The sequence below is a fragment of the Schistocerca americana genome, chromosome 1 (genome assembly GCF_021461395.2).
Source record: "Schistocerca americana isolate TAMUIC-IGC-003095 chromosome 1, iqSchAmer2.1, whole genome shotgun sequence".
Lineage (NCBI taxonomy): Eukaryota > Metazoa > Arthropoda > Insecta > Orthoptera > Acrididae > Schistocerca > Schistocerca americana.
Window position 1 is genome coordinate 795,576,309 of NC_060119.1, and position 25,321 is coordinate 795,601,629.

At 38.8% G+C, this 25,321-nt stretch overlaps 1 protein-coding gene across 2 annotated transcripts in view; it reads right to left on the bottom strand.

Annotated features, from left to right (window-relative positions):
• LOC124612538 (cytosolic carboxypeptidase-like protein 5) overlaps positions 1-25,321 on the bottom strand; it is a 174,620-nt gene that overhangs the window by 142,658 nt on the left and 6,641 nt on the right. For both annotated transcript variants that reach the window (XM_047140811.1, XM_047140819.1), the window contains exon 3: positions 17,052-17,186. In XM_047140811.1, coding sequence (XP_046996767.1) covers positions 17,052-17,186 — 135 coding nt within the window. The remainder of the gene's footprint in view (positions 1-17,051; positions 17,187-25,321) is intronic.

Sequence of the window (25,321 nt, forward strand, 5' to 3'; positions counted from 1 at the left end):
ACAGGATAGAGCAGCATGGAGAGCTGCATCAAACCAGTCTCAGGACTGAAGACCACAACAACAACAACAACAACAACAAGGTAATGTACGGTACAAAACTTGTAGAAGGTGATTGGTTTGAGTACAGTCAGCAGCTTAAGTGGAGTAGGTTGCAACGGTTTGCAGAAGTGAAGAGGCTCGCACAGCTTATACATTTGCATGGAAAGCTGCATCAAACCTGTCTTTGAGTGAAGACCACAACAAAAGTGAGCACGAGGCATTTAAACAGTCCTTCCTACATTACTTCTGGAAATGAAATGGAAAGAAACCTTAATTTGTGGTCCAATGGAAAGCATCCTCTGCCAAGTGCTTCACAGCAGTTTGCAGCATGTGAATGTAGATGTAGATGTTACTCACCAATCTGCTTTGCTCTGAACATTCTTACCAGCTAAACTTACTATCTGGAATTTTCTGGTCTTTTGTAGCGTGCTTAGAAAAAGAGACTTAACAATGACACATCTTGTTGGTGCACAGAACAGGAAATTATTTCATGTACAGCATCATATTTTAAAACAAACCAGCCTCCAGCTAGCAATCTTCATGAAGTGACATAGCATGTGTTTCACATATGGCATGAAATTCCTCAACATGACATTTGGAAGGTATTTGCTTCCATTCCACAATGAATACAAGAATGAATTCGGTGCCTCTAGAGTGGCACCTTGTGGTGAAGGTGATGGTGGTGGTGATTACGATGACAATGATGACTGGCATGAGTTCTGAATTAAATGAAAGTTTAGTCACTTAATACTAGTAATGTGATTAGCATCTAAACAAAGTTTGGTAACATAAGATTGATGCTTGGAGTAATGCTTTCAGTTCTGTCAGTGTTCTGAAAAAAAATTAAAAAAAAGGGCCAATCAATAAGTAATGCTAATGCAACACTTTCTCCCCCCCCCCCCCCCCCCCCCGGCTAATGTCGGTTGACAAAAATGCAGAATTTGTTGTGGGACATGGAATCTTTCCACATCAGCCCCTATCCCCTATAGTTTCATGAAGTTCACATAGTTGGTGGTGCTACACATAGCCTTCAAAATGGTGTCTGTAACACAGGTGTGTTCCAAGCACAGAGCTGTAATAGAGTTTCTTTTCGTGGAAAACTACAGCATCACAGATATCCACAGGCCCTTGCAGAATGTCTACAGGGACCTGGGAGTGAACAAAAGCATGGTGAGGTGTTGGGACATGGTGTCTGTCACCACTGCAACAAGGTGCACAAACCTGTCCAGTCTCCCATGTGTCAGCCAACTGCACAAAGCTGTGACTACTGCAATGTCGGAATGTGCACACACACTCATCTAATGTGATGCAACAAACTTCTCCTTCCCCATTAGAATGTAAGACCTCACACAAGTCTGCACACTGAAGAGGAACTAACGAAACTTGACTGGACCCTGCGCAGGCATGCAGACCCTCCCAGTAAGGTGGCATGAAGTTGTCACATTGAATAGAGATTATGTTGAAAAACACGGTTTTGTAGCCAAAAGAGTGGGGAATAATATGGTGTATTGGAATTCTAAACAAATAAGTGTTGCATTACTTACTGAAAGCCCCTCATATACACTGCTCCCTTAATCTTCTTCACTTAACTCAATCAAATAATTAAATTTATAGTTAATGCAAATCAATTTCAATTAACAGATGAAAGCTTACATATATACATACTTATAAGTGAGCAAGGCACATGGTGCAAGCACGCCTAACTGCATTAAGATAAATTATCTGATAAGGCAAAAGTGCTTTCACAAGATCTTTTTAATCTTGCACCATACACTGAACAGTGTTTTACACATTGCAGATGTAAACAATGTTGGGTATTTGGACATCTGTTTTATCATTTGCGAGGACTAAAGTAATCACAACAGATAAGGGATTTCACTCAGTCGAGGTGTTTCAAATGGCCCAATGCAATTAGTATTGCATAATGTTTGAAATCACATACAATGTACTCCCAATTACTTGTGTGTTGGTTATCTGGTTTGCAGATTATTTGTGCTTTAAAAAGGAAAAAAAGCTCTAGGAAACAGCAACAATCAATCCACTCTTGACAACAAGTGCCATTTTCATTGTTTAACCAAGTGCCCCTTAACAACAGAGTACTGTTCCCACTGTTACCAGACAGCAAGTTCTGTATAAACTGAAAACAGGTTCAGTTTTCTAATGTTAATTGGGGTGTAATTGTCAACAAAACAAGTTACAAGAAATCTGTAAAACAGATGATGAACAAACAAAAGATATGTGTTGACATTAAAACAAAAATTAGAATTAACTTAACGATCTGAGAAGAGGGAAATTGCTGCAAAACTAAGTGCTGATAATGGTACTCGAATGCAGACTGCTTGGGACATTAAAAAGAATTAGCAGAAAACACACAACTGTGTCAGAAAATGTGATTCTGCTTCTGGACGATCCACACGAAAAGACTGAAGGGTCTATATTTGATGAATTAGATGCTGTTCTTTTGCAATGGTTTAGCCAAAAATGGGAAGAAGGTGTCATTGTTTCAGGTGTGACATGTGCCGAAAAAGATAAACTTTTTCATGAAGCTCTAAGCTTAGAGGGAGAATTTAATGCCTCATCTGGAAGGCTAACCAGATTCAAACAATGTCACATGATTCAAGAATTTACTGTGCATGGAGAGCAGCTTAGTTCAAATGTTGCAGCAGCTGATTCCTTCGGGGAAGAGTTCCAGAAATTTGTGAAAGAAGAGAATTTCAAACCATACCAAACTGTAACACAAACAAAAATGACCTGTATTGGAAATGTCAACCAACTAGAACCCTTGTTTTTAACAGCGAAGTTCGTGCTCCTGGATCGTTGTTGTTGTTTTCAATCTCAAGACTGGTTTGATGCACGTCTCCACGCTACTCTACCCGGTGCAGCCCCCTTCATCTCCGAATAACTACTGCAGCCTACATCCCTTTGAATATGTTTACTACATTCATCTCTTTGTCTCCCTCTATGATTTTTGCCCCCTACCCCATTTCCCTTCAGTACTAAATTAGCGTTCCTTTGATGTCTCAGAATAGCTCCTATCAACAAATCCCTTCTTCTAGTCAGGTTGTGCCTCAGATCTCTTTTCTCCCCAGTTCTCTTCAGGCTCCCCCTAGTTAAGTGATCTAACGATCTCACTTCAGCATTCTTCTATAGCACAACATTACAGAAGCTTCTATTCTCACCTTGTCTAAGCTGTTTATCATCCCCGTTTCATTTCCATAATGCTTACCCTCCTTACAAATACTGTCAGAAAAGATTTCCCGACACTTAAATCTATGTTCTATTTTAAAAAACTTCTCTTCTGGCCATTGCCATTCTACATTTTATATCCTCTCTACTGCGGCCATCATCAGTTATTTTGCTGCCCCAACAGCAAAACTCATCTACTACTTTAAGTATCTCATCTCCTAATCTAATGCCCTCTCCATCACACGATTTAATTTGACTACATTCCATTATCCTTGTTTTGCTTCTGTTGAAGTTCATCTCAATATTTTCCTTCCAAGACCCTGCCCATTCCATTCAACTGCTCTTCCAAGTCCTTTGCTGTCTCTGAGAGAATTACAGTGTCATCAGCAAACCTCAAAATTTTTATTTCTTGTCCCTGGACTTTAATTCCTACTCCAAATTTTTCTTTGGTTTCCTTTGCTGCTTGCTCAACATACAGACTGAATAACATTGGTAGCAGTATACAACCCTGTCTCACTTTCTTCTCTACCACTGCTTCCCTTCCATGCCCCTCGACTCTTACAATTGCTACTGAACATAAGCTGTCTAAAGAATGTCTTACAATTTTGCGCACAGCTTGTGCCTATAGGAAACACTATGTGAAACTACTAGTGTTTGGGAAAAAATAATATAAAAATGTGGGGCATTCAAGGATATTGGAGCTAGGGATCTCCCTATGCATTATTACAACCAAAAGGGACATGGATGGATAGTGAAATTTTCAAAAACTTGTTCCACATAGACACCTTCTACTACAAGTTAAGTGATTGCCAGAAGACAAAAGACTGCCACAGAAGGCTGTTCTATTGCTTGATAACACCCTTCACATTCCGATGACAGGATTGTCATATATGATGATGGTCTCATTGTAACTCAGTTTTTACCTGCTAATGTAATTGCCAGTATATAGCCAATGGACTAAGATGTAGCTGCATTACTAAAATGGTGCTACCAGGCTGGTCAACTGAGGAAGCTAGTTGACAAGGACGCTTTCGTGACATTCTGGAAGAAGTTGACAATTCTAGATGCAATACACGGGATTTCTGAGGCCTTGCGGGAAGTCAAACCACATACACTAATTAGGTCATGAAGAAAAATTCTTGGAGATATAGAAGAAAGTGATTTTCAAGGTATTAGTGATGAAGAAGCAACAGCTGCACAAATAATGAATCTGGTAACAGGTTCAAATTGCTTTGAAGATGCTGATGAAGAAAATTTGAATGAGTGGCTGACGATCGACACCTGTGAACCTGGCTTCCAGTACATGAGTGACAATGAAATTGTCACAACAAAACAAAGAAAAGGACAGTAATATGAATGTCGGGATGAAGACATGACCTTGTCATTGTACCGCATTTCAGTGTGTTGACATTGTTCTAGATTTTATGGGCCAGAGGTAGTGGCAGTACAATGACAATATTGCTGTGAGACAAATTAGAAATGCTGAGCGAAAAAATTTCAGCTTCCTCAGAAGCAGACCTCACAGACTATTTTAAGAAATAAACAGGCCTAAGTACATATGCACAGAACCTGAATACACTTTCGAGCAAACAATACATGACTGAAAATATCTCGATAACTCACTTTTTTTTGTTATTCATGCATCTTCTCCCACACATTACCCCAAATAATCAGGAGTATACTGTATTTTAATTTTATCTGAAAATGCATGTTGCAGGAAGATGAACAGACACCAATGGGAGTCTTCCAACTTGCACACAACAGAATAAAGTTCCACATATCTTAAAAGGTCTCAATGACGTACTATAGCGTGTCACATTGAAACTTACTTTGGTGATAATCAGAAACAACATATTTTTCAATTTCTGCTTCAGAAAACTAATGTCTACTGCCTAATGCTCCTTCTCATGATCCTTTGTTTAGGCAGAGAATGGTTGTTTAATTTATGAGCGATCCTGTTAAGTCTACCTGAAAGATGACTTGCAAATAGTTTCAGCCAAGGCAGAATGAACATTTGCTGCATCAAAGGAAGCTGTTTGCAAATTATATGTATTGACTCATCTGTCTTAACAGTGAGATTTGGCTGGAACTGGTCTCTGTGATAGATCATGCATTTACAATGAATGGAATCAATGAATTTTTCAGATGGATATCACACTAGTCCATAGAGCCTATAAAGACAATGTCACTGAACAAAATATTTTAAACAACAAACACGACCATTTTGCACAAAGTTTATTGGCTTCAGAATTTCTTTTTAATATATTATGTCTAGAATTCTTAACTGTCTGTGTTCTCTCACAACTCCTGCCAATTTTTAAATCCAGAACAGTGCCTAAGGCTCAAAGTTTGGACAAATTAAAAACAGAAGAGGCATAATTAAATTCTCTCTCTCTCTCTCTCTCTCTCTCTCTCTCTCTCTCTCTCTCTCTCTCTTGCTCTGCAGAAAAAAACTACAACCCTTATTGAATGATTACTCATCATACTCAAGGATCAGTTGCAAGTAAGTAGCTATGGTTGTGTCTGGTGGGAGAGTGAAGTGAGTAAATGAAAAATCATCAACAAAAAGGGATTGTGATACACTGTTAATGCTAGATTATTAATAGCAACAGCAAACAAATCATATTACACTGAATGCCTTCACTCTCCTGAGCAAAATGGTTTAACAATACCTCAAGCATTTTTTAAGGGACAAAATTATCTGCAAGGACCATTTTATACTGGGAGAATTCATCAACTATCTTTCTGGAGCCGTTGGGTCATACTGAGATTTTAGGTGGCATTGTATACCTTAATGAAATCAAAGAATACATAGAGAAGTATTCTGGATTGACACCCAAGGCTGAGTCAGATCATAAACAAATTAATCTGAGACTCATTACAGTATTTGACACTCCTCCTGTTCAAAGAAATCACACATGGTTATATTGCCAAGTGTCTGGAGTTGCCATTGAACAAACCACATTAAACTGTCACATCACGCTCTGCATCTAATGGTGTAAAAATGCAGACACAGTGTGCTAATCCCATAGATACGTTTTCTGACAGAATGAGACAATACAAAGAAATGAGCAAGTTAAAACAAGGCAATATAGTAGGAGCATCAAAATTCAGGCATACTACAATCAGAGATTCTACTGTGAAGTGGAAATGACTGAAAGCATTTAACCCTAACATCACTCAGACTTAAGAAATGTACTGACAGGAAATACATACAGTATAAACAGAACACAGACATCAAGGCATGGGCAGAAATATTGAAATACCACAACAAATGAATGTGTGAACATAAATGCAGAAGCTAGCCATGTCCGCAGATTGCAGTGTTCTATCTGACCATGGATTGCACCTGTGGAATGACCTCAATATGTCACATGTGTTCTGTGTAGTTGTGAGTGCATTCAAACATGAGCAAATCATTGTTGCTTGTATGATGGGTGCTTATGTAACCAAGATAGCCGAAGTGTTTTTGGTTTCAAGAGAAAATGTATCGAGTATTTACACTGCACATAGGGAAAGCAGAAAAAAAAACTTCCACTAAGTCGCAATATGGACGAAAGAGTGAGTGAGTGATTGTGATGGATAGTCACTGAAGATGTGAATGATGAAAAATAACAGAAATGCCAGCTGCAAAAGTCACACCACAACTAAATTCACACTCATAAACCCTGTCTGCATCAAAACAACATGAAGGAAGCTCCAGAAACAGGGAAATGCTGGGCAAGCTGGAATTCATTCATTAGTGACGTAAATGTCTGTAAGAATGTCACTTGGTGGATTGAGTCTTATTTCACACTTTTTCCATCTTCCAGCCGAGTTTATGTTCCAAAAGTGAAATATGGTGGGGGTTTGGTGGTGATTTGGACAGCCATAATGTGGTATTCCATGGTCCTCATGCTTACTCTGCAAGATTGCTTTAATGACAAGGATTATGTGACCATTTTGGTTGATCAGGTCCATACCATGATACTATGTTTGTTTCCCAATGATGATAGTATGTTCCAAGATGACAAGGTACTTGCTCACACAGCTCACATTATCCAAGCCTAGTTTGGTGAGCTTAAGTAAGAATTGTTGCACCTCCCCTGGTCACCACAGTTACCACACCTCAATATTATTGAGCACTTGTGGTCTACTTTGGAGAGAAGAGTGTATAATCACTATCCACTTCCATCATCGTTACCTAAACTTGTCACTATTTTGCAGGAAGGATGGTATAAGATTCCCTTGAAAACCATACAGGACCTGTATGTATCCATTCAAGATAAATGGAAGTGGTTTTGAATGCCAACAGTTTTCGTACACTGTATTAGGCATGATAAATTGTTGTGTTTTTGGTATTTATATTTTTGTCCACACCTTGTACATACCATATGCCACAGAGAACTTGTTGCAGCTCAGTATAGTGGTCAATGGCAGACTCACCAAGACATGATAGGTTTGATTTTCATTGTCTTGCTGGTATCCAGAAACTGATAATCTTCAGAATAAACAAATAGTATTGCTTAGTGTGGAACAAACAATGCTGTCATTGTCTGTGGAGCGCTGGATGAAGATTTTTGTAGACTGATAAATCACATTATATGAAGTGGTATTCAAATGGGTATATCTAAACTCAGCAAATAGTATTGGTATGTGTATGTTATGTAAAGAATGAAATTTGGAGGAGAATTTGAGGCTCTTGCATTTTGTTAGTGCATGGACCATTAGTTTGGCCAACGGCAAAATGAAAACAGGTATTTATGAAAACAAATAATGACAAATCCAGGATGGAATAATGCAGTATTACAAAAAGGATAGATTGCTACTAACTATACAACGAAGATGTTGGTCATCTTCAATTTCTCATCAACACTCTCTGATAGCACTATGGAAAGTATAACTCTTCTCGCATTTCATGATAATGAACCTAACAATGTCCTCCCACAAGATGAAACATCAGGTATTTCTTTCTTCGTTTCAACCAACTAGGGACTACATCAATTCAATTGTCTCTCTTTCCTAGCTTTAACTGCCACCCAATGCCACTGCATTTGTTTCTCATGTTGTTACTTTCCCTCTTGGGTCCACACCTTCCCTGTCTTCAGCTTCAGCTTTTCCTGGATACCTTTGTGTATTCACAGTGTTTTTTTTTTTTTTTTTTTTTTTTTTTTTTTTAGTGGTTCACACTCCTGGATATCTTTAGGAGAAATTTCCAGTTCTTCAACTTGCAACTTCTGTGAAGCATGCACTCCTTTGGTTCTGGACTCATTTGTGTCACACAGCCATAAAATGCACTCTTTATCTTCCAAAGCATGTCACTACCTTCTCCATATGCTTATATAGTTTGTGGTTTGACGTCTTCTATACTCATTGTTTTCTTTGATGGGTCCCAGGATTTTTCTTTGGCTCTAAGTTTCTCTGTTAGGCCTTTCCTATTCATTGCAAGAGTCGCTGTCATATTTAGAGCCTCCAGCCAAATAACAGCACATTAGTGTCTCAGTTTGGTGTTTAAGGTGTCAGTCTTTTATTCTATATAACTCTAGTTAGTTGGTAGGCCATTTCCATTTTGTTAATGCCGGACATGAAGGCCTCTTTCTCTGATGGGTTAAGCTATGTCCATTCACATAGGTATTTAAAATTTTCTGACCTGCTTATTTTATGTCTGCCATGTAGTACATAGTCTGAAAGGAGATCTGAAGCCCAGCCTTCACAGCCTATGGTTCCAGTATGTTAAGTTGCTCTGTTGCTGTATCTACAGAATCCAAGAAGACCACCAAATCACCTGCAAAGGCTAGACAGTCAATTATAAGATTCTTTTACCTGTAGTCTGTTCTTACCACATTTTCTAACCCAGAATTGTTCATTTCTTTCTGTCACACACAGATGACCTTTCCTAAAGCACAGTTGAAGAGCAGACACCATAATCCATTTCCTTTTCTCACTCTTGCCCAGGTTTCAAAAGCATTACGCATCTCTCCCCTGAACATCACTTTGAAGGTGGTGTTGGTCAGGGTTTGCTGGATAATCACTTTTGTCTTGCTATTTACACCAAACTCTTCAATTAATTGAAATAGGGCGTTTCAATCAATCACGTCATACGCCTTCCAGAAATCAACAAATTCCCTATTTCTGATTTTCAGGTATGGGAGGATGGACTTCAGATTCATAATCAGCTCAGCATGTGATTGTCCCTTGCTGAAGCCCCCCCAGTTGTGGATTGATTTGTTGTTCTGCTCCATTCTGTAGAGTTTTAAGAGGATACTGTAAGTTGTTAGCAGGAGAGAGATGCTACAGCAGTTGTTCACATCTGTTCTGTCCCCTTTCTTATGTAATGAATGAATTGGAGCACAGATTCATCCAGCTGCAAGTTTGTTTGTTTGTTGTTTTTTTTTTTAATTACTTTCCCGGATCTCTTGAACAACTGCACAAGTTTATCAATTGTCTTGTTCCCTGCATGCTTCCACAGTTCAGCAAATAACCAATCTGCAGTCAGTGTCTTCTTGTTCTTCAGTGCTTGAATGTTCTGCCTGGTTTCTTCCTTCTTGGGTGGAGACGAATCTGGTGACTATTTGGGTTGTATTCATGAATGAATGCAGTCTCTTGAGCTTCTGAGGACATTCAAAGTTAACTTTTTAGAATCTGGCAATTATCTTTGCCACTATGGGCTTGTTTCCCTTTGGAATCTTTGAACTGAGGAGTTGTATTTGTTCACAATGCATTTGAAGGTTTTACAGAAATTATGGTGTTAGTTTTCTGGGAGACCTGCTCAATTTGTATCAACGAATTTTTATTAAATGTGTCCCTCACCCTGTGAATGGTTTTTGTAGGTTTTCTCTCATTTAAGAACTTGACCTAGTTCACTTAATTTTTCTGGCAATTCAATTTCCACCAAGCCATCTGTCTGAGCTGTACTGCTGCACTGCATTCATTATCCCACCAAACATGAACATGCTTCATTGATTTGATGAGTGGGGCAGTCTCCTCAGCTGCTCTGACTATAGCCTTTTATAATTGTTTCCTGTTCTTCAGAGTTATAGTTTCAAGCTTGTGGGTGAATTCTTGATCACTCCTTAGTTTGTCTCTGCCAAATTTAACATTTTTTTTCTGGTAGCAACCTTCTTGATATTCTTTGGACTTAGTCAAACTTGGATCTTTGAAAGCTGGTGATCCGAGTCTCAGCTGGCATTCTCAGAACCTCTACATTCTGGATCTCTCACTGTGCTTTCTGTGCACTGGCAGTATGGTCAATCTGTAATTCGCCCAGGTTGGAGTTTGTTTTCTGAACACATTTGAAACTGTTAGACTTCAGGACGAGATTGAATGCTCTACACAACTCTACTAGTCTCTCTCCATTGTCATTGTTTCTTTTATGTGTTGGGCAGTTCCCATATTCATATTTTCTTTCCTTGCCATGCTGGGCATTGAAATCGCCAAGTAGAATGATGGAGTGTTTGTTGGGTGTCTTTGAGAGAATATTTTCCAGTTCCTCCCAGGATGTGACTGTTCCATCTGGATCCTTATTATTTGCCTGTTTGATTGACGCGTGTATGTTCACCACTGTCTGAACTCTCTTTACACAGAGAAAATAAAGAGTGGTTATGCTGTCAGGGGAGGTTAAGTCTATAATCAAATCCAAAAACTTTTTGCTGTCAATAAATTCTGTGCCTAAGTGTGGGATGTTTTTTACTACAGAGCACATTTACCAGTCTTGCCACTGGAGATTCTACAACCTTGTGACTCACAGCAATGTTCATCTGTGAATCTTGTTATCTGAATTGCTGCAATCAGTACCTGATATCGAGACAAGGCTTCAGTGATTTGTTTTGTTTGTCATTCTTGAGAAGGGAGTTTGCATGAAAGTATCAAAAAAGTTCTGGTGTGTTTGTCTGACCTGCCTGGCGTCTCCGACACCTGTCCCCAGAGTCTGATATCGTGGTTGCATGGTTCAAGATGATGGTGGACTGGCTGCCACCTTGGGCAGAAACTACTGTTGAATTTTCCTCCATGTCTGTGATAGTTGTAAAACAACAGGTTGAGGTCAGTAATGTTACACACTGACCAGCTTACCGATTATTGATCAAGATTATTTATTACAGTCACCTTATACTATTTACTATTAAAAGGATAATTTCAAATGAAAAGACTGTTGTCTCAACATACCGGATAACATCTGCGTCAAAGATATATTAAAGACTTATTCTTGTTCCAATGCAGAAATGTGATACTATGGTTCAGTTATTGCTGGGAAACATCTTTCTTACTTGGTCATATGAGTATAATGTTGGATCATGACTGACAACTGCTTCTGTCAAAAAATGTTCTAGCACATATTCTATTGATTTGCCAGTATGACACTGCCTACCTGCATTGCATAACAACACTTTCGATTTCAAACATGATATGCTACCCTTTAAGACGAAATAGAGAACTGGGTACAGTTTGTCCTTCATACGGATGTGATCCATGTAATCAAGGATGCTGACTCAATGTTTAGATGTTAGATGTTGTCAACACAGAATCCAATTTGCCTTAATCAACATGTATTCTGGCAGCCTTTACCAGGGACAGAAGCTATATGACGGTACCAGTACAGAGCAAAATTCATTCACCAATTCTCAAAGAACGACTTCACTGAGAGTGTGAGCAGACCAACAATCAATGACAAAGAATGAAAAGGTTGTACAAAAATAGTTATTTGTTGATTTATCTGGTAATAAATAAGCAACTAGTCACTTTTTTATGATTTATTCAACTATGAACATGTTTTTGAGCCACTGCAGGCTCACCATCAGCTGAAGGTGTTACAAGAACATTATGCTACTGAAATTTACTGAAAAAAAATGTTTATAATAGTAATGAAGCACGTCAATTCTGAGAAACCTCCCCTCAATACAGTACTGCGGTACTTCAGACAGAATTAGAGACCTACTAGACACATATGCTGCAAGCTCATAAAACAAGACGTCTCTGCTCAGTAAGTTCCAATAATATCAATAAAGGAGTTCTGTGCCACTGTTTCTAAACCAATTGATGAAATCATCGTCTACTTTGCAAAAGGATCATTGATATATTAGAGCTGTCGATAGCAGCAGAAATTCAAACCACAGAACACAATTCTAATGACAAAATGCATAAAGTCTACGATAGGAAAAATAAATATGGTCCACTGTAATCATATTCAGGAACAGAAATTTTGCGAGAGACGAAATGGAAAATGCATGGTGACTAGCAACAATGTTACAATGTGCATGCTTACATGATGCACGTAGTGTAGCAATGTTCTGCTAAGTAATTCAAACATCAGTCACATTTTCTCCTCTAACACGTTGCTCTTTAAATAATCAACACACATTAGAGAACAGAAAATAAATTTATTTATCAAAGTTGGACACAACATATAAAAAAACACTGTATTGCAACAACTGGCCACCAATAACATTCACAGATACATAAGATGAGTAATATTTACAACAGTACACTCTTCTTTTACATTGCTCAATGGTTTGAATAGTGCAATAAAAATTTGAAAAAGTTTTCCAAACCATACAATTCATTTAGTCTTCAGATCAATGGATGGCAGGCCTCCTACATCTCATTAAAATCAAACTACTTGCAGCTGTCACTAATTTTCCTCTTTTCAGGTTCATTTTTCATACAGGTTCCACTGTTCCAAGTGTGTCAAGAACATGCTACAGCCCAGACTGAAGACAATCTGCACATGATCCTCCTTTCAACACACAGCAGCATTCAAATGATACTGTTCTCAACTGTCCAGTTCAGAACAATGCAATTGAGGGTGGTACGGGTCCAGCTGCATATGAGGTGATGTTCCTTGATGAACAACGATAAATTCCAAACACTTTATGTGTAGATCAATTCTTGTTTTCTCTTCTCAACTTCAGTTACTGCTGTAGTTTTCTTGCTTCCTCAGATGTTAACAACCAAGGTGATAGACTTAAGCAATAAAAGTCTGCAGAAGATAACCTGTAACAATGTGCACTCTCTCAGTAATGGTTACACTAACTCAACTAATATAGAATAATTCCTCCAGATTGGGATGACATAGTGAGATCCAAAAAACATAAACTGAGTACCACCTGACTTCCCACATTATGCTGTTCTCTTCACAAGACAATATTGTTTTTATATGGTATTATGTCTCAAGCACAATTTCTGCACAGCATCCAGGCAGTGATGTTTTCTCTCAGAAAGTCTGGATTGTCACACATGCTTAACTGTGGGCACATTTACTTTCTTTCTTATTCTCTCATTCTAACAAGAGAATGCTATCAAAAAATGATTGATTCTGCAGTAGCCAGTTAATAATCCAAAAGTACATGTACCATTCATGTTCACTTTCTCACACTAGCTTCATGAATGCCATATTCTGTGATGTCTGTGCAGATGTAAGATCTGATTCTGGAATTGACTTGCTGGTCAATCAGATGTGTTATATTTGATAAATGAGACAATATACTTCCTGATGGAAGATCATTTTTCTCACATCCATTGTCTCTTGTGTCGCATCGTGACAGGAGTATCAAATGGTAGTCCTCACACATCTTGATACTCCTTCCTCAACAGTTTTTGCAATTAGTATTTTCTCTCTGGTAGGGTCAACAGCTGCTATGTGTGCACTTTGTCATCCATCATGTCTGTCCCTTATATTATCTGACAATTTGATCACAGTCTGACTTTCTTGATCTGAAGACTTGACTGTTTCCAAGAATCATTTTGTCAACATAGGCACAGACTTACTTCTGATCATTTCTTCCAGGATACTGGTATATGTCAGTTCTTTTGCTGTGTCAGGTAAGACTGTAACTTCATTTTACTTGTACTGTGTCCAGGATGCTGGAGAGATACAATGGAAGAAATAGTTCCACTGTCAGTTACTTCAGATTATGACACAAAATATTTTCAAGCAGTGGAAGAGAGTGGTGTGCTAAGTATGAGCCTAATAATTTCACTGAAGGCTATTTGAAGTTGACATATTTTATTGTATCTCACATGTAATAGATAAGGAAAAAATTTCTTTGTGGGTATTTTGTATGTGTAAGTAAAAATGAGAAACAAAGCAAAAAACAAACTTATGAAGGTATAAAGCAAACACAACTAAGCATATCAAAAGATTCTGACTTTAAAAAACAATAATGTGGCTTACAAACAGAGAAAATACAAGTCATAATGAGAAAGATTCTTGTAAGGTTTAAAATGAGTAAATGAATGTTGGTCTGTTACAGTTATCGTCATTGCTTCAACAAAAGGAAGCAGAAAAACATAAAAACTATCTTGCAGCGCACTTTTGGACTGCTCTGCAGACAGATGTGTGGAAAAACACATTTGTACTCAAAATTTAAATTATAAGCACAAAATTAATCTTGATATTCACATGGAAATGTTCAGGCTGCATTCAAATACATGTATTGACTGTCCCTAATTTGTCCATTTCTTAAAGTTACAGGAGCAAGGATTTGACTTACTGTTTCCTTGACAATAACATCGTAAACTGTTAAGCTTGGCACATTTGTCTCAAATGAAGTGTCTGAATAAAATGGCTGAACTCCACTGGCCCATTCTCGTATAAAAAAAAAATAAAAATAAAATAAAATAAAAATAAAAATAAAAATCCTACGCTGTTAATGCATTTTTCATGCATTCATACTGAACTCCAATTTACATTTGGTAGGCTGTTTTGTGTTTTTTAGCAACATAATGTAAATTATGGGCTTCTATTTACCTACAGAAGGAAATGTGAAATCTGAAGCAAATCAGGATCAGTGTAAAATACCCAGAAGAATTTTGAAAAGATTTGCAACTATCTTATGTGTTCACAATGATATACTCCTTTGTGAGAGCAGAAGAAAAACATTTCTTTTTCATTTATAATCAAAGAGTGAAGTATTCATCCTTTAAAGTCACAGATAAAAAGACCAACAATAAAGGCAAAGCCAAAGAGATGAACTAATGAACAAAATTAAACAGATTTTAATTTAGTATCAAGTGGACAGGTATGCACACAGGCATCAGAAACAGTGAGTCCATGTAGCACACTATCATAACGTTGTGGGGCAGTGGACTCAAGAGGGATGATAGAGCAGAGGAAGGGCAAACTATGGGGAAGAGGGTGTTGGTGCATGGTATTACTGGAACTTGAAGCCGAAGGATTATGGAAATGAAGGATGTGTTGCAAGAACAACTCTCATCAGTAGCAAGACAAGGTGTGAATCAGACGTTCAAAGAAGCTATGATCTTCCTTAAAATGTTCTCCACAGATGGGTAGGAAACACTGGGTTTAAATGTAAAACGCATCCAACCATGGCATAATAGCCCAGAATATTTTATTAATTGTAGAATCCCATCTACACAGTTCAGAGAAGCTGATGCTTGGTCAAAGGATCCAGATGACATGGGTTGTGAAGTAGCCACTGAACTCTAGCACACTGTACTCAGCAGTGTAGTCCACCACTGGGTGATCAGCTCTGCTCTTGGCCACAGTCTGGTAGTTTCATTTGGATGGACAGTTGGTTGGTGGTCATGCCCACCTAAAATGTTGTGCAGAAATTGTGGCAGAGCTGGTATATGACATGCCTGCTTTCATAAGTGGTCCTGCCTCTGATGGGATAAGATAAGCCATGACAGGATTTGAGTAAGATGTTCTTGGTAGGCGAATCAAACAGGTCTTGTACCTGGGTCTTCCATAGGAGTATGATCTACGTGGTAAAAGAGTTGGGAATAAGTGTGACAAAGTGATGATCCATGATGTTTAGGTCTGGTGAGTGGTCAGCAGACCACAACTACTAACTCTTTTTGCAGAGCTTTAGGAGAGGTGGGCAAGCACTGTGAGTGGGGTGCCCTCATGTCTAGACATGATGATAAATAGTCAAAGCCCTGATAAAGGATACAGTTCAGCTGTTCCATCCCAGGATGATATTGGATGATGAGGTAGATGTTCCTTGGCAGCTGGCTCTCGGTGATGGGGGAAGTATTTTACTTATCTCTTGCAAGGAAATCACAACAAGTCACAAATTAGTATAACTGTACACATTAATAGTCAATCCTGTATTACGTCACATTAAGGAAGAAAGGAAAATTGGTGTGCAACTTGCTATCAGTGACAAAGTCACAAAAACAGAGCACAAGTTCGGATAGGACAAGGATGGGAAAGCAAATCTGTTGCATTCTTTTTAGGAACCAACATGCTAATTAAAAAAGGTTGGGGGAAACCAGGGAAAATGTACATCTAACTATTGAAAGCCCAGGATGAAATAACAACAGTATTATAAAAAGGATAGATTGCTGTTCACCATGTGTTATAAAAAGGAAGATTGCTGTTCACCATGTGTTATAAAAAGGATAGATTGCTATTCACCATATAGAGGAGAAGTTGAGTTGCAGACAGGTGCAACGAAAAGGCTGCTGTACATCTAAGCTTTCAGCGAAAACGCCTTCTTCTCAACTGGAAAACACACTCACACACACACACACACACACACACACACACACACACACACACATATTCACACCAGTGCAACCTGCGCACACATGACCACTGTCTTTGGCCATTGTGTCCAAACTGCTGATGGGAGCAGTGTGTGTGTGTGTGTGTGTGTGTGTGTGTGTGTGTGGTGTGTGTGTGTGTTTTCTATTTCAGAAGAAGGCCTTTCCTCTACATAGTGAATAACAGTCTATATTTTTCATAATCTTCAAAATATAAATCTGAAAGACAATGCGATGACATCAGATATACACATAATAAAAGCAGAATGTGAATGAATTTCATTGGGAAATGAGAGTTCTAAAATTCACAATGAAAGTAAATAAATATTCAGAAAGTAACATACCCTTTATTCCAAAGTAGAACCAAGTTCTGTTACTGTTCTCAAATTCCGTTCCATAACAATCTGGACGAGTCCAAATATTAAACTCAAAGTCAGGGACTTCATCTCCAGAACTGTTCTTTGTATGAGCTGCATTGCCTAAACATAAGAAACAATTACATGGCAAAATTAACATGAAATAATTTAGTAAACTAAATCACAAAATGAGGTTGCAAGCAATCACAACAATTTCTCTCTTAATTCTGGAAACAACACTAAAATACAATGTTTAAGACTTACAATATCAACACAGATATTAACAATATACTCTCTTTTCCTTCTTAAATACAGGGCGTACAAAAAAATCTGTCAATACTTTGAGAGATGACAGTACTCATCGAAACAAGAAAACTAAGTCCAATAAACATGGGTCCAGAAATGCAGACTTTCCGAGATAAACACGTGTTAATAGGGACGGCTGTGCAATGCTTGGCTGCGGATGTTAACAGGGTTAACAAGAGATGGTGTTGTGAATTTCCATAACTAGCATGTATGGGCAGATGTAAATCCTCATGCAATTTAGGAAAGAGGGCATTAACACAGATTCTCAATCAACGTATGGGCAGGAATACTTGGTGAGAGATTAATAGGGCCATATGTGCTACCACAAAGGTTGACTGGAGCACATTATCTGGACTTCCTCATTAATATATTGCCTATCTTGCTGGAGGCTGTGCTATTGCAGCAATGAATACAAATGTGGTTCATGCATGGTGGTGCACCAGGACACTTTCATCATAATGTGCGCAAACATCTGATGCAGACGTTTTAGGTGTCTTAGACGTGGGTGATTTTCAGCAGTACTGCTGAGCAGCATGCGTCGGTCCCCACCGTCTCTCTCTCTTCTTCTTCTTCTTCTTCTTCTTCCCTTCCCCCCCCCCCCCCCCTCCCTCTCTCTCTCTACTTAGCAGCACTGCTGCTGTGCGTAATTGGCACTCTCACGCCGTGCCGTGTAAATCCACTCAATTGATAATATGGACTCAGACAAAGAAGTATTAGCTCTGGTTTTGTTGATCAAAAGAAAATTCAGGTGCCAACGTCATAAACATAAATACTGGCAACACCCAATATGCACCACTCGTACAATATACGTACACTTCTACACTTTATATAGTGAGTTATGTGAAGACAGTGACAAGTTCTTCAACTACTTCACGATGTTGGTACCGACCTTTGAGGAACAACATTTGCTGAAAACACATATTTCACACCAAAACACTTGCATGAGAGACAGTATTTCTGCAGAGGAAAGGTTGACCATCACACTAAGGTAAGTACAAATAGTTGATGTAAAACAATTTTAATTTAGCAATTTGTGTTATATAAGAAAATTACAATATGTATAGACATCCTAAAACAAATCTTCGTACACTGATGTATCAAAAAACTGAGACTGTGATTCCAACGTCGCCCTTTGTGCTGACTCAGCCAGCTGTTCCGCATAAGTGGTCATGGAAGCAGATGAGTCATGTTCTGCAAAGTGCGTTCCACTTACATTTCCCTGTGATACAGCCACGTTTCCATGAGTAGTACCATCTGTAATGTATTTTTGCAGCACACTCTTAAGTTCGAATTTCGCATTAAATTGCTTTTCTTCAGATATGGCTATGAAGTGAGGTAGCAAAGACAAGAGGAATAATCCATCAGGATCTTCCTCCATAAATTTTAATTTCTCTTGAACACTTTCTGCAAGTATCCTAAACAATTTATGCTCTTCTGGAAGTCTCTTTTTGGGAACACTAGAGCCTGAGACAGTAGAAGATGGTTCTTGATAAGTGCTTCACTCTTCTTTTGTCATACTGTCTTTTTTTTTTCCTCAACAGGAGGTTTAGTTTCACATGACGATTGATTGAAGAAAATGTACTGCTGTCTAGCATCTGCTGCTGAACCACTCTTCACTTTTTTCTGTTTTTGCAGCTCTTGAGTGTATAAATCTCTTACATTTTCCACCTCTTTTGCAACTGTGTTGCTGAAATTTCTTTTCTGATTTCAGGTATCTTGCATCAGGAAATACATTCACAGATCTACATTACACATATAAATGTGGAGTTTCTACCACCTCAAGCATAGTAAAGGAGACTTGTCAAAATATTTGGAATGTTCTGAAAGAGTCTACATTTCCAATGCTTACTGAAGAGGACTGGTTGAATATTGCACAAGGTTTTAAGACAAATACAGATTTTCCAAACTGTATAGGGGCAGTAGATGGTACACACATGTATTTCATTAAGCGCCGGCATAGATGCTCACTTCACTTTTACTACAAACATTTTTTCTCAATTGTGTCATTAGCAATTTGTGATGCAAATTATAATTTTGTCGGGTCCTATGGCAAAAGTTCATATTTACAAATCTTTAAAAACAGTATGCTATTCAATAAGATAAGAGACAACAAACTGAACATTCCTAGACCAAAACCAATATGTGCTGGAGGAGAGCCACTGCCATGAAGTGATGAAATACTTGGTCTGACAGAAGATATGCAAAGACCCTATGGTGGAAATAATTTGCCAGTCATTAAAAAGATATATAATTATTGTTTATGATGGGTGAGATGATTCATAGAGTGTACATTTGGAATACTCAGCAACAAATGAATAATATTCCATCGTCCACTCAATTTTTCAATTGATTTGGTCTCAGATATAATAAAAATATGCTGCATATTACATAATTTCATTTGTCGTAGAGATGGGTACACATTCAAAGACACAATGAACATCGTTGGACTACATGGAGTCAAGGAAGCCCTACTGCCAAGAACAAGGGACAAATCAGCCGCTGATATCAGAGATAAATTTGCTGAATTCTTTGCAAATGAAAAAGGTGCAGTGAGTTGGCAATTCAACAAAATTTGATCTGGGGACTTCTAATATTTGTACATAATAATGTAACACATTGTACATATAATTCTAAATACATACCTTTTTGGTTTTTGGAATCTGTTGTTTCATTTGCAAATCCTGGAATGAACAGTTCACACAATTCTTCCCATGCTCTGTGTTTCACAATCCTGTTGCTGTATTTGCAACATCTTGAGTCCCAAATATCAGGACGCATTTCTTCCTCACAAATGAAATGCTCAGTACCAAAACTCATGGTGCTGTGAGAACGACTGATACGCTAATGAAATGCCATGCGTGAAAGGTAACAGGTGTGAAAATGTTGCTGCCAGCAGCACGCAGCCGCTCGTGCAGAAATGGTCGTGTGGTTGCCGCTGCTGTATGAATCACCACATGTGTAAATGTCCTATCTATTTCCCCTATGGAACGGGGGTGGGGGGCACCTTGGCCTGATCTTTCCCCAGACCTCATTCCCCTAGACTTTTGGTTATAGGGACTCTTGAAGGAATTGGTCAACATCATGACAATCGACGACGCACGTACACTACAGGGTCACTCTTCAATATATGCCAGCAGGTACAACAACAACTGGGTACACTGCAAAGGGTACATCATTCCTTATGCCAGAGGTCGGAGGAGTGCACTGTCATGAATGGACGCCACATTGAATACCCCTGTAAACAATTGTTTATCGCAGAAAGCATGCATTGCCGGCAATGTTTATTGAACTTATCTCAGAAAGTACACGTTTCCTGACCCATGTTTATTGTACTTATTTTTCATGTTTCAATGAGTACTACCACATCCCAAAGTATTCAACACTTTTTTTTAATGCCCTGCATATTGTTATACACTTCACAAAATTTCATAAAAGTTTCATACACTATGTGACCAAAAGTATCCAGACACCTGACTGAAACTGACTCACAAGTTTGTGGCCACTCCATCAGTAATACTGGAATTCAATATGGTGTAGGCCAACCCTTAGCCTTGATGGCAACTTCCTCTCTTGCAGGCATATGTTCAATCAGGTGCTGGAAGTTTTCTTGGAGAAAGGCAGCCCATTCTTCATGGAGTGCTGCACTGAGGAGAGGTATCAATGTTGGTCGGTGAGGCCTGGCACAAAGTCAGCATTCCCAAACATCCCAAAGGTGTTCTATAGGATTCAGGTCAGGACTCTGTGCAGGCCAGTCCATTACAGGGATGTTATTGTCGTGTAACCACTCCACCACAGGTGCTTGATCATGTTGAAAGAAGCAATTGCCATCCCCAAATTGCTCTTCAACAGTGGGAAGCAAGAAGGTGCTTAAAATACCAATGTAGGCCTGTGCTGTGATAGTGCCATCGAAAACAACAAAGGGTGCAAGCCCCCTCCACAAAAAACATGACCACAACATAACACCACTGCTACTGAATTTTACTGTTGGCACTACACACACTGGCATATGACGTTCACCGGGCATTCACCATACCCACACCCTGCCATCAGATCACCACATTGTGTACCGTGATTTGTCACTCCATACAATGTTTTTTCCATGTTCATTCATCCAATGTTTACGTTCCTTAGGTCGGTATTACACTATCAAATTTCTTTGTCAAAGATTTGATTAAAGATGCGATCAAATATTCGTCAAATATATTTGACAAAGATGTTTGACGTGGCACTAAAAAGGGGTATTACACTGTCATCATATTTTTTGTCAAAGTTCAAGCTGGCTGACAACAACAACTTGTTATTGAGTGCAGCAGTTGCATGTACCACAATTGCACTGTGTGCACATGCAGAAGAGAAGTGGGGGAGAAAAAGGAAACGTACCTGAGTGAAGCCATGGGTTTTACGGCGACACGATAAAAGCATTCAACAAAACTTGTTATTTGAGCTTATAGTGGAGGACGTCAACTCTTACATCAATTACTTAAGAATGGATGAGCATACATTTCTGTATGTCCTCAGTGAAGTGTATCCCCATATCACAAAGCACAATACTCACTTAAGAACTGATATTTCTGCAGAAGACAGGCTCACTGTAACACTCCGATTCCCAGCTACAGGAGAGGGTTAAGTTAAGTTAGGTTAGGTCAGGTCAGGTCTCCAATTTTCTTAATCTATTTTTGTATTCAGGGTGCCTCACATTGTAAACTGCCTCATCAGCTTCATACACCTCTATTAATTTTGCAGTTGTCGGTACACACCAATTGTATTTACCAGCAATGTTTACAAAAACACTACAGATGACAGAATGCTGCTCCGATGCTAGTGCTCCACGTGGCAACACGCCACATTGCAGAGAACAAAAGACAAGCGACTTCTTTGATCAAATCTACTGCGAGGCCCTAGATTTGATCAAATATTTGACGACATTTGACAAAGTTCCCTATTACAACATCAAATTTCTTTGACAAAGATACTGGAAAAAGAAATTTGATAGTGTAATACTGACCTTACACCAAGCGAGGCATTGTTTGGCATTTACCAACATGATTTGTGGCTTATGAGCAGCCACTCAACCGAGAAATCCAAGTTTTCTCATCTCCCGCCTAACTGTCTTAGTACTTGCAGTGGATCCCAATGCAGTTAGGAATTCCTGTGTGGTGGTCTGGACAGATGTCTGCCTATTACACATTATGACCCTCTTCAGCTGTTGGTGGTCTCATCAGTCAACAGATGAGGTCAGCCTGTACACTTCTATGCTCTACATGTCCCTTCACATTCCCACTTCACTATCACACTGAAACGGTGGACCTACGTATGTTTAGGAGTGTGGAAATCTCGCATACAGATGTATGACACAAGTGACACCCAATCGACTGACCACGTTTGAAGTCCGTGAGGTCCGCGGAGCATCCCATTCTGCTCTCTCATAATGTCTAATGACTACTGAGGTCACTGATATGGAGTACCTGGTAGCAGGTGGCAGTACAATGCACCTAATATGAAAAAATATGTTTTTGGGGGTGTTCAGACATGTTTGATCACATAGTGTATTCTACTCAAACTGTTCGTCAAGGACCTCTTACTGTGTCTTCATCTAACATTTTGCCATGTGGAATCTTTGTAAAGTCACATGTTCTTAACTGTTCCAAAAAGTTAAGCAAGAGCAACACCTCATAATTATACTCTCTTCTTTAAAATTAGAGACTCAAGTGCTTGAAAGGTCATCAGAGTCCCCAGAGGATAAGAAACATTTTTCTCAGGCACTATCTTGAACAAGTCTGATGACAACACTGAAGTGTGTGAAGTGATCCATGAGGTCAGAAGATAGAGAATCAAATGTGTCTTAAATATAGTTGGGGTTTCACAGTTTTTAAACTTACACACTGAAAGGTGACCTCAAGGTGACATGAACTGCAGCAAAATGTGCTCATTCTTCTTTGAATAATAATTGATCAATAAAGCTATAGGGTTCTCACTTGCACCTACACTGGTGCTGAGAGTTTGATGTAACTCTCACCCCCCCCCCCCCCCTTTACTTCACAGTCATAAGTACTGATGAACCCAGGATATATACTTATGATCAATGAAATTAAATGCTGTAGTAATCTTTGCAACAAATAACGCCATTCTCTCAATCACAATCACAACGCACCTCAGCTGCTACATCATCTTTATACTCTGATGAAATTGTATGTACAAATTTTTTCCATTGGTTCAACCAACCACTGAGCGGTTCAGCATTATAATAATGTGCATCTGTAAAACTCACCTGCTACAAAGAATTTTCTGTCAACGTGTAACAACCTATTGTCCCATACCCTGAGTACTCACTTGGCCTAACACTTCAAGATTATATTCTCTTCTTTAAAATGAAATTCAACTTTAAACTGTAGCTTATAAACTAAAATCAAATATCAAATGGAATCACAACTGTTACTGAGCACATAGCAGCTAGTTAGCCGTCTTCCAGCAGTGCTTCTAACAATGGAAAATTCACTGTAATCACTGTTAAAAAAGATGAGATATCATGACAATGGCAGTAGAGATTTGGGTGTGATTCCCCACACCGAAACACAGATCAGTCGAAGGTTGAAGTGCAAAAAGAATGTAAAATACCCCTAAATGAAGCAGCTACAAATCTTTTCTCCCTACATAACAACAAATAAAATGCACTTGTCCACATTTTAGCAACTACTGTTTTAGTAATTTCTGAGATATTAGTTGCTCCCTGAATAGCCACTTCAGTGTCACTGTACATGCAACAACAAATTTCAATCTGTACATATCAAAGAAACCTGTACAGTGGCAAAGTGAATTACAGAAAGTTAATGGGATTCTATTAGTAACATACACAGCTGACCACTAGAACTGCAACATCAGAACATTAACATGATGACTGTCACAAGGCTGCTGGTGGCCATAGCAGAGCTTCACTCCTGACGGCTTGACCTGGCCCGGCAATGAAACATTCATGGTACATATATGGCAGTCAATGTGTTAACAAAATTTTACTTACTGTGTGTATATAGCATAATATGAAGAATACATAATTAAATTTGTACATGATTTGGGGGTATACAGAGTGAAAACTTTTATATGCAAAGTAACAACCTCTGGCAGTAAAAACGGCTCTAACCTGCCTAGGCATCAGATCGAACTGAGCTTGGATGAGAGGTAGAGGAACACCATTCTATGCTGCTTTAACTCCTTGTTACTATTCATCAATCATAGTAGCTGGCAAGTGAATGTGAGTCAGACTCTTGGTCACTTATGATCAGGTTTTCAGTGAGAGAGAGATATGGATAAAATGCTGGCCAGGACAATAGTTGAACACCGTACGTATTCAGTCAAGTCAAGACAGTATGGAAAACATGTCAACTTGCATTTTCTTCTTGAGAGATCATGCCATGGAGGCCTCGAAGATAGCCACCAGCCTTAAAAAATCAAAATTGTAGTGTGAACAAGATGTGGTAGTGTAGTGTATCCTACAAAACTCCATATCATTATGTTTGGCTCTATGACAACGATAATCTGGCAATGTCAGTTCTCCTTGAAAGCCTCTACATATGAAGAACTAGGAGTCTTCTGTAAAGTTGGCATGGAGCCATTCCTGTAACTAGTATTGTCACTGGGTGCACCACTTTTGGCATACGTCTCTCTGCTGTCATGTCGAGGGAAGGCACAAAAAATGGTTGCCATACTGACAGTCCATGCACTCCAGATGTTGTTGACCATATTGTGTAGATACTCGTCTTGCCGCACACAAGCCAATTTCCTGACACAAAATTATGTGATGTGGCTGTAAACTCTGCATGGTCAAGCAAACAATGTGTGTCCTCTTAAGCACTCGTCACAAACAGCATTGTGCATGGAATATGAATTCCATATTCGTGTGACAAATGCAGGATCCTGACGAATGTGGGCAGTGGTATCATAGAAAATAAACCACAGTT